This window comes from Balaenoptera acutorostrata, chromosome 12 (genome assembly GCF_949987535.1).
Source record: "Balaenoptera acutorostrata chromosome 12, mBalAcu1.1, whole genome shotgun sequence".
Taxonomy (NCBI): Eukaryota; Metazoa; Chordata; class Mammalia; order Artiodactyla; family Balaenopteridae; genus Balaenoptera; species Balaenoptera acutorostrata.
Window position 1 is genome coordinate 2,943,573 of NC_080075.1, and position 15,204 is coordinate 2,958,776.

Genomic DNA, 15,204 nt, shown 5'->3' on the forward strand with positions numbered 1-15,204 from the left:
AAAGTGAGCATCAGTTTTGCTTCACTGAGTTCTGAACCAAGGAGGGATTTATCAAGAAGTTTAACTGTGGAACTTGGATTAAAGGAATATTCCTTCCATAGATCCAAAGGGCGAGAGAGCTTAGATCTTTAAGGAAGCCGAGCTTAAGCCATATTAAGGTTTGGGATGCCATACAGAAAGAGACAGTAAGGACACATTTACAGACACAGGTTTGGGTCAAACAAAAGGTTTGCTTGGTTTGTATCATGTAGTGTGGATGGTATCATGTTTAAGTTTGAGCTCTGATACCTGTTTGTTTGTTTGTTTTTTCTATTTCATCTAAAAAAGATTTCACTACGTATGTTCCAAAGACAAGAAAGCCCCCTTTGAAATGTAACCATCACATAAGTCTCCAAAATCAACACTAATTCCTTCCTAGATTGGGGTGTCCCATCTGCCCACATTTCCCCAGTCATCCTGTGAATGTTTGTGTCTTACGTCCTTTTTATCCTTGGGGAAAAACCTGCTAGGGCTGTATGGTGAGATTTCTCTGTTTCAGAGTCACGTGGGCCAATTCTTCTCTGAGTGGTTCTGCCACCAACATCTGACTTTTGTTTCCATTTGAATTTGTTTTATAGGGATTGCTTTTTAAAATCTAATTTCATTTTATAAATATGTTAAATAGGTACATAATTCAGAAGTCAAATCAACAAGACACAATATATTCAAAGAAGTCTGTATTTTCTCTCCCCCTTCATCCAGTGTCTTTGCCCTGCCTGACTCTTTCCTCCTCACCATCTGTGTGTCTGTCTTCTTTTGGTGTGAGGGTCGGTGTTTTGTTCTAATGGTTACCCTAACAGTATTAGCTTTGTAAAAGCCCTTTGGTTTTCTGGGTTTTTTTTTTGCAGGGGGTGGAGGTGGAGCTCCTATTGTCTGTTGTTTCCCCACTTCGAGCCGTATTTGGAATTGGCTAGTAGCCTCTTCCTCATCTTTCCCCCAGCATCTGCGCTGATGTAACACCCCTCTATCCCAGTTAATACCTGGCAGGCAGCCGGCAAGCACAGTGTGCTTTCCGTGCGATCTCCCCATCCTCCCCTAACCTTGGGGGTTCTGCTGTCTCCCCGACTCAGAGCGCATGGACGCCCACACTGTGCTGTTCCCCTTGTACCTGTCAGTCCTGCTTCTCCAGGCGCACGCGCATTGAATGCTCACCGTCACCTCTCCTGTTGACAGCTCTGCAGTCGCTGGTTTCTGAAGCAGCCCAGGCTTCAGTCAGGACGGGCACCTGGGGACATGCTCCCCGTGTGTTTGCATGTCGATTACGGCTCCTCTGAAGCCTTTGTACAGCCTTGAAGGACAGTTGGGCTGGATAGAAAATCTTGGACTCCTGTCATCTTTCAATGAGAAACTTAAATAAGTTCCACCATTATCTTTCTTTTTTCTTTAATAAATTTATTTATTTTATTTATTTATTTTGGCTGCCCTGGGTCTTTGTTGCTGTGTGCAGGCTTTCTCTAGTTGCGGCGAGCGGGGGCTACTCTTCGTTGCGGTGCACAGGCTTCTCATTGCAGTGGCTTCTCTTGTTGCGGAGCACGGGCTCTAGGTATGCGGGCTTCAGTAGTTGTGGCACACGGGCTCAGTAGTTGTGGCTCACAGGCTCTAGAGCGCAGGCTCATTAGTTGTGGTGCACAGGCTTAGTTGCTCTGCGGCATGTGGGATCTTCCCGGACAAGGGATCAAACCCGTGTCCCCTGCGTTGGCAGGCGGATTCTTAACCACTGCGCCACCAGGGTAGCCCCCCACCATTTTCTTTGGGCATAAAGCATCTGCAGTCGAAAATCGGTTGACAACCTGAATTTCTGTCCCGTGTGGCAACTTAGTCTTTTGCTTGAATCCAAGGATCTTTTCTTTGTCTTTAGAGTCCGGTATCTCAGTGCTGGCCCTTCCCAGCAGATGGGGCCTGGGCAGTCCTTTTCACTCCCCACTGTGTCTCAAGGGGCCCCCAAGCTGCCCAGTGTCTCCTGGGGGGGACCTGGGGACCCACGGCCTCTTTCTCTTCTTCCCAGTCCCTCCCACAGTTTCTGACCCCACCCAGGTCCTGTAGCTAGTGGTGGCTTGTCCCAGTGGCTCGTACTGTGGGTTTGTGGGCAGGCCTTGTTGTTAGAAATGGTGTCAGTGAGCTTGTGATTTTCTATCTCAGTGGTTTTGTTTTGTTTTTTAAACTCGTGATAAAATACACTTAACATAAAATTTACCATCTTAACCATGTTTCAGTCTACAGTTGAGCGGCATTAAGTACATTCATATTGCTGTGCAGCCATCCCCACCATCCGTCTCCAAAACCCTTCTCATCTTGCAAAACTGAAACCCTGTCCCCATTAAGCCGTGACTCCCCGCTCCCCTTCACCCTACCCCCGGCGCCCACCCTCCTGCTCTCTGTGGATCGGACTCTTCTGGGGACCTCGCATGAGTGGAATTGTACACTATTTGTCTTTTTGCGTCTGGCTCATGTCACTCAGCGTGATGTCCTCCAGGGTCATCATGTCGTAGCAGGTGTCAGCCTGTCCTTCCTTTTCAAAGGGGAATGATTTGCGGGAGTTGAGAAGTTTGTATTTCACCTCGGCAGCGCATGTTAAGGAGGGGCCAGGAGATGAGGTACACTTTGAATCTGGTGCCAGAAAAACTGTTCTCTCCAGAAGCTCTTGTGTGATATGCAACTTAGTACAACCCTGAAAGCAGGTTCGGAAATCTCTAGAATACAATCTTCTGTTTCACCAAATTTCCAGTTCCCCGAATCACAGACAGTAGAAATGTCAATCCAGGAATAAAACACTAGCAACGTAGGTGTGACTTCAGCCTCACCTCGCTTCCAGAATGCAGGCGCCCTTTACACCTGGCTGGCATCGGGCCCACAGCCTTGCACGGAGCAGGTGCGGAGTGGCGCTGCGTAGAGGTCTCTTTTGTTCGTTTTCCCTCTTCACCCGAGAGTTTTGGCAGCCCCCTTACACTGACGGACACACTCGTAAGTGCAAAGGACAGCTGATCCCGTCGTGAGTTAGCTCTGATGTTGGGGGTCTCGACAGACTTTCTGGTTCTCTTCCCCACACACCCCCACGTGCTCACCCCTCCCCTCCTCCTCCTGCCGGCCTCCCTGGCCCCAGGTCTTGTAGTTCAGCGTCCCCTGAGCAGGACCAGGAGGAGGTGTCAGCCACAGGGGACGCTCTGGGAAGGAGGCCGTCCCTTTCAGAGACCCAGGAGTTGGCTGCGCTGGGTACAGGTTCTGATTCAGTGGTGTTCTCGCCACAGCGGCACGGCTTCAGCATCCAGGATGAAGGAATCTCTCTGGGCTTCTTCCAAGTCTACGTAGAATCCCCGGACTAGACTATAGAGAGCGACCCCCACACTCTTGGAAGTCAGGAGTGTTAGCAAAAGTAGTTTTTGTTTCCCTTTAGGAAGGAGAAGAGTGGGTGACATTTGAATCCTGCAGCCACGAGGAAAAATTTGTCATTCAGCGGATTTCTCATCAGCAAGCCTGGGTGTGAATGAGAATTCTTCTGCCGCAGCTGACGGGTCCTTTCTATCCTTCTTGCTAAGTGGTTGGCCTTTGTTGCTTCTCCTTTCAGAGACGGAACTGGTATTCCCTCACAACAGAACCTGGCCTCGCTCCTGTCTACTTATTGCTGGCGGCATACAGAGGCCAGTTTTCCCCGTCAGACGTAGCTGGTATCGGGGAAGAGAGTCATGAAAAAGCAGCTGCCTTTCCTGCCGTCTCTGCAGGAATTGCTCTGCAGGGGCGGGAGGAGATGCCGCTGTGCTTTGGAGAACAAGCCCCTCTGAAAGCTGATCGGAAGGAACAGCCTTTCGGTGTCTCCACCTCCCTCGTTTCTTCAGGGGTAACAGTGTTAGCCGCCTGCTGTGTAGCTGGGAGAGCCAGTGAGCGGGAAGAACTGGGCTCTAGAAGCAGGAAGGTCCGGGTTTCAACCCTGGCTCAACCACTTACACGTTAGTAACTCTGGGCTAAAAACTTAGCATCTCTGAACAGGATGTTCCTATCTGTAAAATGGGCTCAGCGAGTGACAAAGTGGAGTTTCATAAAAACTGATCAGGTCAGTAGGTGATTACTTAAACGGCAGGAACTCTGCCAGGGTGCGGGGATGCTGAGATGAATCATGTACGTGCCTTCCAGGAATTTATGGCATTTCAAACGGCGGGATGGATGGAAAGGGGAGGAATTGAAGTCCTGGGGTCTTAGGCACAGTTAGAGTCTTTAGTTGTGAGGTGGTGAGGGCCCGGGCTGGGGTGATGGAGCCAGTGAGGACAGAGCAGAGACGGGTCCACAAGGCCTTTCAGACAAAGGTGGACACAGCTTGAAGCTGACCGGCTGGATAGCGACGGGGACGGGGTGGAATTACAGACACCCCAGGGCATCTTCCTTAAGTGCGTTGCTATTTCTGGAAGTTACCAGAACAAAGGGCTCTGTGGTCCGGGAAATTTGGGTAGGACTGGATTAGACACAGATCAACGGCACTTTTATTGCAGGAATCCTCGGGCTGCGGTGTGGATGGGGCTGTGTATCACCGGTGCGGGGAGGGGACAGAACGCAGTCTCCCAAGCTTCGGCAGGAAAACCTGCGTATTTATCTGTTTATCGTTAAATGGGATGGGCCTTGTGCTCTGGGGGTGTGCTCAGAAGTGCTGGTGTGAAGAGCCAGTTCCACGAGAGTGAAGAAGGATGGGCAGCTTCTGGGCTCCCAGGGACGCTGGCGATGTTCACATCCGTCCGAGCACCAGAGGTGGAAGCAATTGAGAAAGCCAGGGAGTGTGGGAGGAGGGACATGGGTCGGGATGGATGGGAAATCCACAGAGAAGAAAGAACGATGCTTAGACAGAGAACCACTTGGTCTCAGGAATGAGGGGCTGATTGACATGTAGACGTGTATATGTTGAAAATCATTTCGTATAAGCCTCGTTTTCTCCTTACCTCGTAACTTCAGGTTTCCATGTAACAGTTAACAGTTAGCCTGGATTATGACCAGAAACTTCGTTCCTCCTCCTGTCGTGGTTCCAGGGCAGGTCAGAGCGATGAAACGTGTCTTTCCCTGCAGGTCATGTACCGGCGGATTCTGCAGCAGGCGGGCTTCATACAGTTTGCGCAGCTTCAGTTCCTGGAGGCTAAAGAACTCTTCAGGTAATCTGAGGTGTCGGTAGCCAGCCTTGCAAGCGTCCCTCCGCGGTCAGACCTCCGCTGTGGCTGTGATGGGAAAGGCTGCCGTGGGTGCTGTGCGCCGGGGAGAAGTAGCGAGGCCGTCGTGCGTACACCCCTCGCGCCCCCTGCCCCCCTCAGCCTGAGGGTCACTGTCCTGTGTCTTGAAGGTGGGGCAGATAAGGGGCATACAGAGTGGTCCTCTAAGAGGAAAAGGCAATTCTTTTTTTTTTTTTTATAAGGAATGTGGAATTTTTATTTTTAATTTATTGTTTTATTTATTGATTTATTGATTTTGGCTGCGTTGGGTCTTTGTTGCTGCGAGCGGGCTTTCTCTAGTTGCAGCGAGCGGGCTTCTCATGGCGGTGGCTTCTCTTGTTGTGGAGCATGGGCTCTAGGTGCGCGGGCTTCAGTAGTTGTGGCACGCGGGCTCAGTAGTTGTGGCTCGCAGGTTCTAGAGTGCAGGCTCAGTAGTTGTAGCACACGGGCTCAGTAGTTGTGGCTTGCAGGCTCTAGAGCGCAGGCTCAGTAGTTGTGGCGCACGGGCTTAGTTGCTCCATGGCATGTGGGATCTTCCCGGACCAGGGCTCGAACCCGTGTCCCCTGCGTTGGCAGGCGGATTCTTAACCACTGCGCCACCAGGGAAGCCCGAGAACGCAGTTCTAAAGAGCGTGTTCGATGCCCTGTGAAGGATTCCTAGGAAAACACGATGGCTCACTTTCCCTTTCCTCCAGAGATTTTACCAAAAGCTCTGAGTTTAGAGAAAGAGCAGGTGCTTCTGGGAAGACTTGAAAAACTGTCCTTCTTCTGAGGACATTGTAAACGGCGTGCTCCTGGTCCACCGTCTTAGGAAGCTGAGGTCCCTTGCGCGTGGCATGGATCCTGCACGTGTGGGCCGCCCCCTTCACCAGCACCCACCCCACCCCTCTCCCTCCCCAGCCCAGGCCTGTCTCAGCCCCTCCCCCCTCCAGCAGCCCTTCCTCTGGGCTGGGGGTCAGGTGCGCCCTGGGAAGCAGTGGCTCTTCACGCTCGCTCAGAAGATGAACTTAAACCCGCTGTGATTGCCCTTCAGTGTCCCACGAAGGCATCGCCTGTAGAAGTTTTCCAAATGTCCACGTAGAACAGGTTCTGCACGACTCAGAGCCGTGAAGGAGGAGGTGTACACGGGGCCTCCTCCGAGTCTGCCTTTGATCAGAGCGGCTGTGCCTCCTGCTGTCCCCCCCCCGCGCCCCCGCCTGGGTTTGCGGGGACCCACGTCCCACCGCAGCACTGGAGGGGCCGCGTCTGCGGCCGCCGAGCCCGCTGCTCTGTCGTGCGGTCTGGGGGTGGGCGGTGCCTGGCTCGTGGTGCTTTGCAGCCCGTGCAGCTGCGGACGGCGTGCAGGCAGCGCGCCCGTCCAGTGTCGTCTTGTGTGCCTACGTGCACTCTCTCTCTCTTTTTGCTTCATTTAGTTTGACACTGTAATTGCAGAAGCGGCCAGCTCGACGTGCGGGAGCTGATCTCGCTGTACCCCTTCCTGCTGCCCACGTCCTCCTCGTTCACCCGGTCCCACCCTCCTCTGCACGAGTTTGCAGACCTCAACCAGCTGACCCAGGGCGACCAGGAGAAGGTGGCCAAGTGCAAGCGCTTCCTCATGAGCTACCTGAACGAAGTCCGCAGCACGGAGGTGGCCAACGGCTACAAGGAGGACATCGACACAGCCCTGCTCAAGCTGTACACGGAGGCTGACCACGACAGCCTGCTGGACCTCCTGGTCACCGAGAACTTCTGTCTGCTCACCGACAGCGCCGCCTGGCTGGAGAAGCACAAAAAGTGAGTGTTTCTGTCCCCCGGACGCTCCCCCCGAACCCAGGGCTCCCTGCCTGGCCCTTGCCCGTCCCCGCCCACGGGAAGCTGTCGTGCACTGAGGCGCCAGCGTGACTTCTGAGCCCCAGGCGTTCATCAAGGGACCACCCGGCGCCCTCGGGATCTATCAGCCTCATCACGGTCTGCAGATCCACCACAGGGGTCTTAGAGGGCACCAACTCTCGTGCCAGCTCCTTCACGACAGATCGTACAGTCACAGGCCTTGTTAGGCAATGGTGTGCTTGTTCCGTTTCCATCTGGGTGGGACTCCGCTGTGCGCGATGCCACATGCGTGTCGGTAAAATGATAGCGCACTTCGGCCACTGATGGCCACACTGAATGGACAGGTGGGCATCTGGATAAACAGATAGAAAGGGAGGCTTCTGGATCTCGTGGATAAAAGGTTACGGGGTCAAACTCCTTCATTACAGATGTGAGCTGGTTGGCACCCACCCCCTTGCCGACCGGCCACTGGGTACGATGGGGGCCCGTCTGCAGTGATGACGTGATTAGATCTGGCAGCTTCTTCATCCTGGGGGCAGGCGGTGGTCTAACCCTTCTAGGCCTGGGGGTGGGTGTTGAGTGCTCCCTGTAAGATTCTTTGTCTGTGACTTTTGGTATGCGTTTGACATGGCGGAGGTGCTGGTGAAGTTCCACGGAGACCCAGGCTCACGATCCAGACCCTGTTCAGATGCAGGACGTCATGGGCTGGTGACTGACCTCCACGTGGGAAGTGGCTCGTTCAGCCGTTTCCCTCACTTTCCCGAAGGCACTGTGGAATGGAGTGATTTATTTAGGAACCAGAAAATGCACTGACAGCTCATGGCAGTGACTTGGGATGGCAGGGTCTGGCGGAGTCAGTGTAACTTCCTAAAAGCTTTTGGGAGAAGAGAAGGGTTCTAGGGAATAGTTCAGTATCTTGAGAGGTTGCTCTTTGAGGGAAGAAATCCGACGACCCCCTGGGGCAGCTTGATCCGGTCACCTGCTGGGGAAGAGGACCAGGAGAGGACACACCTGTGAGCGTGGGAGGGTGGCAACAGCTCACGGCCCGGGTGATGCCCGTGTCATCACTGATCCTGTCTGCTTATAAATGAGGAAGCAAGGGCCAAGGAAGTAACCTACTTGCTCAAGGTCACACAGTCCCTAAGTAATGAAGCCTGGATTGAAAGTCAGGGCCTGGAACTCTGGGTCCCCCCAACCCGACTCTCCCTGACCTTCTGTTCTCTGCAGTGCCTGCGTACTGTTGGCATTTATTGCCGTTCAAAATCCTTACCCCAGAATGGCTCAGACAGCGTCCCTTCCAAACAGTCTTAATACCTCGTGATAAGTTAATAATGGTTAACTGAAGAGATGGCAAATCATACTAGTATTTGAAGCAAGTTGCAAAGCAATTCCAAGTGTGATTTTCCATAGTATCATTATAGTTTTATTTTTCAGCTCATCTTAGATGTGAATACGGTCCTTTCTGGAAATTGATAGGGAATACATTTTCAGACTATAAGTAAATAAACAGAAAGGAGGATCTTTCTGGTGCTTGAAATTTTTTGTTGAACTGAGTTGAATAGCACATGTGGGGCTGGGGGCCCAGGGCCGGGGGCATTGCTATGGGGGTACTGCCCGCAGTGATTGGTCGGGAGACGGTGCACTTACCCTGAGTTTTCTTGCAGGTACTTTGCACTGGGGCTGCTCTATCATTACAACCACCAAGACGCTGCTGCCGTTCAGGTGAGTTCAAAGGCATCTCAGCACTGTTTAAAAATCACCACCATTTAACTTAGCAACTAAGTTGCTAAGCAACTAAGCCCGTGCACCACAACTACTGAGCCTGTTTGAAAAAAAATCACAAATTGATGGAGACCAGTCTTGCCTGATCTACAACCTTTTTTACAAAACAAAAATAGTACTGTTTTAGAAAGCTAATCCTTGAGAAATGTTGGCCAAGGATTTTCTTTTTTTTCTTTTCTTTTCTTTATTTATTTATTTTTGGCTGCATTGGGTCTTCATTGCTGTGCGCAGGCTTCTCATTGCGGTGGCTTCTCTTGCGGAGCACGGGCTGTAGGCACGCGGGCTTCAGTAGTTGTGGCTCGTGGGCTCTAGAGCGCAGGCTCAGTAGTTGTGGCGCACGGGCTTAGTTGCTCCACGGCATGTGGGATCTTCCCGGACCAGGGCTCGAACCCGTGTCCCCTGCATTGGCAGGCGGATTCTTAACCACTGCGCCACCAGGGAAGCCCCAAGAATTTTCTTTTCTTCATCTTTCCATCTCTTTAAAGAACATTGTCAAGACTGAGTTGTTTAAAATGTAAGAAAAATAGGATTTCTTACTGAGCCACAAGGCCTGTGACTCCACTGCCTTATCAAAAATTAAGGCTGTGAGTAACAGGTTGTAATTTCCACTGTTAATGACAATAAGTCTTGCCAGAGAGAGAGCTGGGTTGTCATGTCATCTGTGACAAAACTAAAGCTGATCAAGGCCAGTCACTTGCCCGGGTGGCATCCCTGGTCAGCAGGAGAGCTGGGGACTGAGCCAGTGCTCAGGGCCCTGGCAGGGGCTCTTGCGCCCAAATTTCTCATCTTGTCTCTTGTCTTGCATCTTCTGTGAGTGGCCAAGAGCATCAGCAGTGCTCACCAAACTCACCAAGCGTATCTGGTTGCTTTGAGAAATTACCATGGTAACATGATTGTGGAATAGGTAAAAAAAAAAGAAGTTCCCATCAACATACACCCCATGGCTAAGAGCAGATTTGGGTGTCAAAGCTAAAATTTTTATTTTTTTAAAACACCATGTTCTGAGAATTACAGTTTGTTATAAATGTGTTAATAACATTAGCAAAGCTATATAGACAGGAGTTTACAAAATTGAAATAATACGGAATAAATCACCATATATGGCAGAATTGTTTTAATGACACATTTCAATGGCTGTGTGAATAGTTTGTTTGATTTGGGGAATTCAGCGCTGAAGAAACTAGCAACATAAAAAACATTGGTGCGCTGCTACCAGAATTACGGCGTTTACACTGCCTGCCTGTTTCCTGGGCTGCCTGCTGGTGTGGTGTGGTTCAGAAGTCAGTGTGGACACGCGGGTGCGGTCCACGGCACGGACGATGGTGCGGGGGCTCTCAGGCAGCCCCCATCTCTGCCTCACCTCCTGATGCCACTTCATTCTGAGGCTCTGAAAGTAAGATTCAGTTTATGGGGACTTCCCCGGTGGCGCAGTGGTTAAGAATCCGCCTGCCAATGCAGGGGACACGGGTTCAAGCCCTGGTCCGGGAAGATCCCACATGCCGCGGAGCAACTTAAGCCCATGCGCCACAACTACTGAGCCTGGGCTCTAGAGCCCACGTGCCACAACTACTGAGCCTGCACACCTAGAGCCCGTGCTCTGCAACAAGAGAATCCACCGCAATGAGAAGCCTGCACACCGCAGAGTAGCCCCTGCTTGCCACAACTAGAGTAAGCCTGCGCGTAGCAACGAAGACCCAACGCAGCCAAAAATAAATAAAATAAATAAAAATTAAAAGAAAAGAACAGTAGTACATATGCACAGTGGAGCATTAAAAAAAAAAAAAGATTCCGTTTACACGGCAGGGAAGTGTCTGGATGGATGAAACAGCAAAGGACTTTATTATTAAAATCTACCCTGAGCCCCCATGCAAAAGACAGTAGGAACACCAGGGCACAGGGTCACCAGAGGTTTTGAAAGCACATCAGACTCAGACAGTCCCAAAAGGTCTTCAAAATCAGAAATTCCTGTGACAGAGAAGGCTGAAACAGCCCGGCTGATGGATGTAAGTGAATTTCTTCTGTGTCCAAACATTGTCAGTGATGATTTTATTTCAGGAAGAGACATTTTTTAATGCATCCAAGTCTCCTCATATACTATATTTACTATTTGTATTACTGTGATCTCATTAAAAAGGAAAGAAAAAGAACTTGGTGCTTTATGTTCCTGATTTCTTGGACCGTGTCCCCTCTTTTTTTTTTTTCGTGTGTGTGAAAAAATTAAAATGGATTTAAGCCTCTAAAGTTTCTCCTGCCACTTTGAAATATTGAAAGGCCAAACAAACACCTGCCCTTTCTGAGTTAATTCTAAGAGGTGTGTAACCTTCCCTACCTTCTTTTCTATTCCTCTCCAGCTGTGGGTGAGCATCGTGAACGGGGATATTCACGACTCCACGCGCTCAGACCTGTACGAGTACATCGTGGATTTCCTCACCTACAGCCTCGACCCGGACCTCGTGTGGCACTATGCTGACTGGGTCTTGCAGAAAAATCCGGAGGTTTGTGCTTCGTAAACGCATTCGTTCAAGGGGAGGCAGTGGGGCTGGTGAAAATGGACAGAAAACTTGATTCTAGGTGGGAAAACAAGCTACACTTTAACCCTTCTCTCCGCTTCCCCCCCCCCCCTTTTAATACATGGCTTGAGCCGTCTGAATCCCAGCTCTCGAGGAATTTCTGCATTTCAGTGCTTCTGCACACCTGTGTCGGGGGCAGGCCACTGTGGAGGAAAGCGGAAGGCACCGCAGGTCAGGTCTTAGCATCTTCTTAAACACCTGTGTGTTGACCCCCGCCCCTAATGGCATCTGGTCCCTCGTTCTCTGTGGGCTGGAGCAGGACCAGACTGTTGCCCTGCAGGGCATGGAGCTGGGGCTGGGCCACACCAGGCAAACCGTCGCCCTTGCTTCTATGTCCCCAACCCCCTTTGGGGGGGGTGGGTTGGGGACATAGAAGGGCCTGTTTTTTTTGTTTGTTTTCATCAGTCATTTTATTAATCCTTAAGGGAAATGTAAATCAAAACCATTTCACACCCATTAGGATGGCTAAAACTTAAAAGACAACAATAGTACATGTTGGCAAAGATGCAGAGAAATTAGAACTCACATTCATTGTTGGTGGGAAAGTAAAACAGTACAGTCATTTTGAAAGCAGTCTGGCAGTTCTACAGATGGTTAAACAGAGTTATCATATGAGCCAGTGATTTCACTCCTAGGTATGCATCCAAGAAAAATGAAAACCTTTATTCACATAAAAACTTGTACATGAATATTTATGGCAGTACTGTTCACGACAGCCAAAAGAAAGAAAACACCGTGTCCATCACTTGATGAATAGATGAATAAAATGTATATGCACAAAATGCAATATTACTTGGCAATAATAAATGAAAGGGGTTTTTTTTAGTATTTTTTTTTATAAATTTATTTATTCATTTATTTATTTATTTTTGGCTGAGTTGGGTCTTCGTTGCTGTGCGTGGGCTTGGGTCCCACGTGGGTAATGCACACGGTGGGTATGGGCGTTTGGAGAATGGAGTTCACTGAATCTTCAGCCGCTTGTATCTTCTTTCACTTACGATCCAGCAAGTGACCGTCCTTGTTTCGGATGATCTAAATGTTACAGAGTTGTTGCTTCATGGATTGCCAAAACCTACCACCAATAAATGTTTGGGTCCTTAGTTTCCAACCCTTTTAGAAGGAATTCCAGCTGGAGCTCTGCGGCATTTCCTGTCTCTGTCAGTGCTTCATCTGCACTGTTTTTCCGAATCATCATGTCTTTTTGTTTTTTTTTTTTAATGTGGACCATTTTCAGAGTCTTTATTGAATTTGTTACAATATTGCTTCTGTTTTATGTTTTGGTTTTTTGGCCACGAGGCATATGGGATCTTAGTTCCCCGACCAGGGATCGAACCTGCACCCCCAGCATTGGAAGGCGAAGTCTTAACCAGTGGACCACCAGTGAAGTCCCTCAAATCATCACGTTTTTAACAATGATTTTACCCAAAGCGTACAGTGCTCAGAATGAAGATAAGATGAGGTGTTTGCAAATAAATAAATTGCTATTCTTCTTTCAGGTCGGAGTTCAAGTTTTCACCAAGAGACCTGTGGACGAACAGCAGAGTAGATTTAACCCAGATGATATCATCAGTTGCCTTAAGAAATACCCGCAAGCCCTGGTTAAGTACCTAGAACATCTGGTCACGGACAGGAGACTGCAGGTGAGGCCCCAGAGCGCAGGCTGAGCTGCGTGGGCTGCAGTGGCATCACCGGGACCTGAACTTGGCCCACGGGTCTAATGTAATGTCTCGTGTTCCCGGCGCTCAGTCTGTACATGTGGGAGGTCAGGGAGGGAGCCGGATGTTTGTGAAGGAGACCGGCAGCCTAAGTAGCTTTTTTCTCACCCTCCATCTCTTGTCCCCTCCGCTTATATTTTCTTCTCTTTTCCTTCCTTGTTATTCTTTTTTTTTTTTAGTTTTTTTTCCCTTGTTGTTATTCTTAAAGGAAATGAGGAAAGCTGTCCCTTTTTTGGAGAATACCTAAATCCCGTGGCCCTCACTTCTCAAAATGAGATATTTTCCCATAGATTTTAGATTCAGCTTCTCTGTGTCGTGGTTTCTGAAAGCTTTTGCCCCAGTACGCGTGTTCTGGGGCTGTCCTGTAGCCCCCGCTCACCTTGCACGTCCCGTCTCGGGCACCTGCTGGCTGGTTGGTTGGGGGGCGTTCTCTGGGCTCCCCTAGCAAATGCTGTCTGTCTGCCTGTCCCCCTGTCCTGCAGAAGGAGGAGTACCACACGCACTTAGCCGTCCTCTACCTGGATGAGGTGCTGCAGCAGAGGCCCAGCGCCAACGGCAAGGAGGCGGAAGTGACCGAGACGCAGGTGAAGCTGCGACGCCTGCTCCAGAAGTCCGATCTGTACCGAGTCCACTTCCTGCTGGGTGAGTGGATCTCGCTGGATAAACGTCACCGGCGGGGGTGGGGGGGTGGGGGCAGGGACGGAGGCCTTGGCATCTCTTCGTCTCTATTTGGGGGGAGGGGGGGTTCGTGAGCCGGTGTGGCACAAAGTCAGCCTCCTGGAGGGCAGGCGAGGCTCCTTGTCCATCCTCCACCGTCTGGGAACGGACAGGGCCCCTTAGCTGATGACGCGAAGGCTGCCCTGGGCGTTGGGAGGTCTGCATGTCTGCTGAGCCAAGCTGCTTTGAACTTGCTCATTCGCCTTTGAAGCCCTCGGGTCAGTTCCTTCTGAGGCTCCAGCTCTGGTCACGGCTTTGAGGGTGGCACTGCCCCCAGCAGCCCACTCGGCTGCCCCAGGCTTGGAGGAAGGCGGGGGTCCTGGAGGGGGTCTGGGTTTCATTTCCTCCAGGGCAGAAACCTCAGTGTCCCTGTTGTGTACGAGCCTCAGAGCAGCACCTGGCACGCTGAACTTGTCTCTTGCCGTTTCGGGCACCGTGGAATTTCCAGGTTGTCCTGACTGGGTTAATACATTTCTCTTTGGCAGCTTTTAACACCACTCTCTGACCATTAACTACACCCATTCTCATTGTTCGCGGTAGTTGTGTCCTGTAGAGTCTCCACCACTGAGTTCACGGACACTGAGCCATCAGACCTGGAGGGATGCAGGGTCAGGCTCCTGAGAACCTCTGGTCACATCATTTTCACCAACCGATCAATATGTAACCTTGTTTATGTGTGTTTCTGCTTAAAGACACCTTTTTTAATGTATGTTGTTGATTTGATGACACTGAGCTCGTGGCCAGCAGCACACGACTCAGACCTGAATGATGCTCGTGTGACACATGTACTTTCTCCGAAGGCACGTGGCAGCCCTCCTGGGAGGCTACGTGGGCACCCCTAAACTCTGCCACCCAGGCCAGGGCGTCCAGGTAGCCTGGGTGGCAGAGTTCAGGGGCGTCCAGGTAGCCTGGGTGGCAGAGTTTAGGGGTGTCCAGGTAGCCTGGGTGGCAGAGTTCAGGGGCGTCCAGGTAGCCTGGGTGGCAGAGTTCAGGGGCGTCCAGGTAGCCTGGGTGGCAGAGTTCAGGGGCGTCCAGGTAGCCTGGGTGGCAGAGTTCAGGGGCGTCCAGGTAGCCTGGGTGGCAGAGTTCAGGGGCGTCCAGGTAGCCTGGGTGGCAGAGTTTAGGGGCGTCCAGGTAGCCTGGGTGGCAGAGTTCAGGGGCGTCCAGGTAGCCTGGGTGGCAGAGTTCAGGGGCGTCCAGGTAGCCTGGGTGGCAGAGTTCAGGGGCGTCCAGGTAGCCTGGGTGGCAGAGTTCAGGGGCGTCCAGGTAGCCTGGGTGGCAGAGTTCAGGGGCGTCCAGGTAGCCTGGGTGGCAGAGTTCAGGGGCGTCCAGGTAGCCTGGGTGGCAGAGTTCAGGGGCGTCCAGGTAGCCTGGGTGGCAGAGTTCAGGGGC

General features: G+C 51.2%; 1 protein-coding gene across 5 annotated transcripts in view; it reads left to right on the forward strand.

The window, feature by feature from the left end:
• Window positions 1-15,204, forward strand: part of TGFBRAP1 (transforming growth factor beta receptor associated protein 1) — a 51,763-nt gene that overhangs the window by 27,446 nt on the left and 9,113 nt on the right. For all 5 annotated transcript variants that reach the window (XM_057558066.1, XM_057558064.1, XM_057558067.1 and 2 more), the window contains 6 exons: window positions 5,083-5,165; window positions 6,651-6,992; window positions 8,693-8,750; window positions 11,162-11,305; window positions 12,877-13,020; window positions 13,578-13,737. In XM_057558066.1, the coding sequence (XP_057414049.1) occupies window positions 5,083-5,165; window positions 6,651-6,992; window positions 8,693-8,750; window positions 11,162-11,305; window positions 12,877-13,020; window positions 13,578-13,737 (931 nt within the window). The remainder of the gene's footprint in view (window positions 1-5,082; window positions 5,166-6,650; window positions 6,993-8,692; window positions 8,751-11,161; window positions 11,306-12,876; window positions 13,021-13,577; window positions 13,738-15,204) is intronic.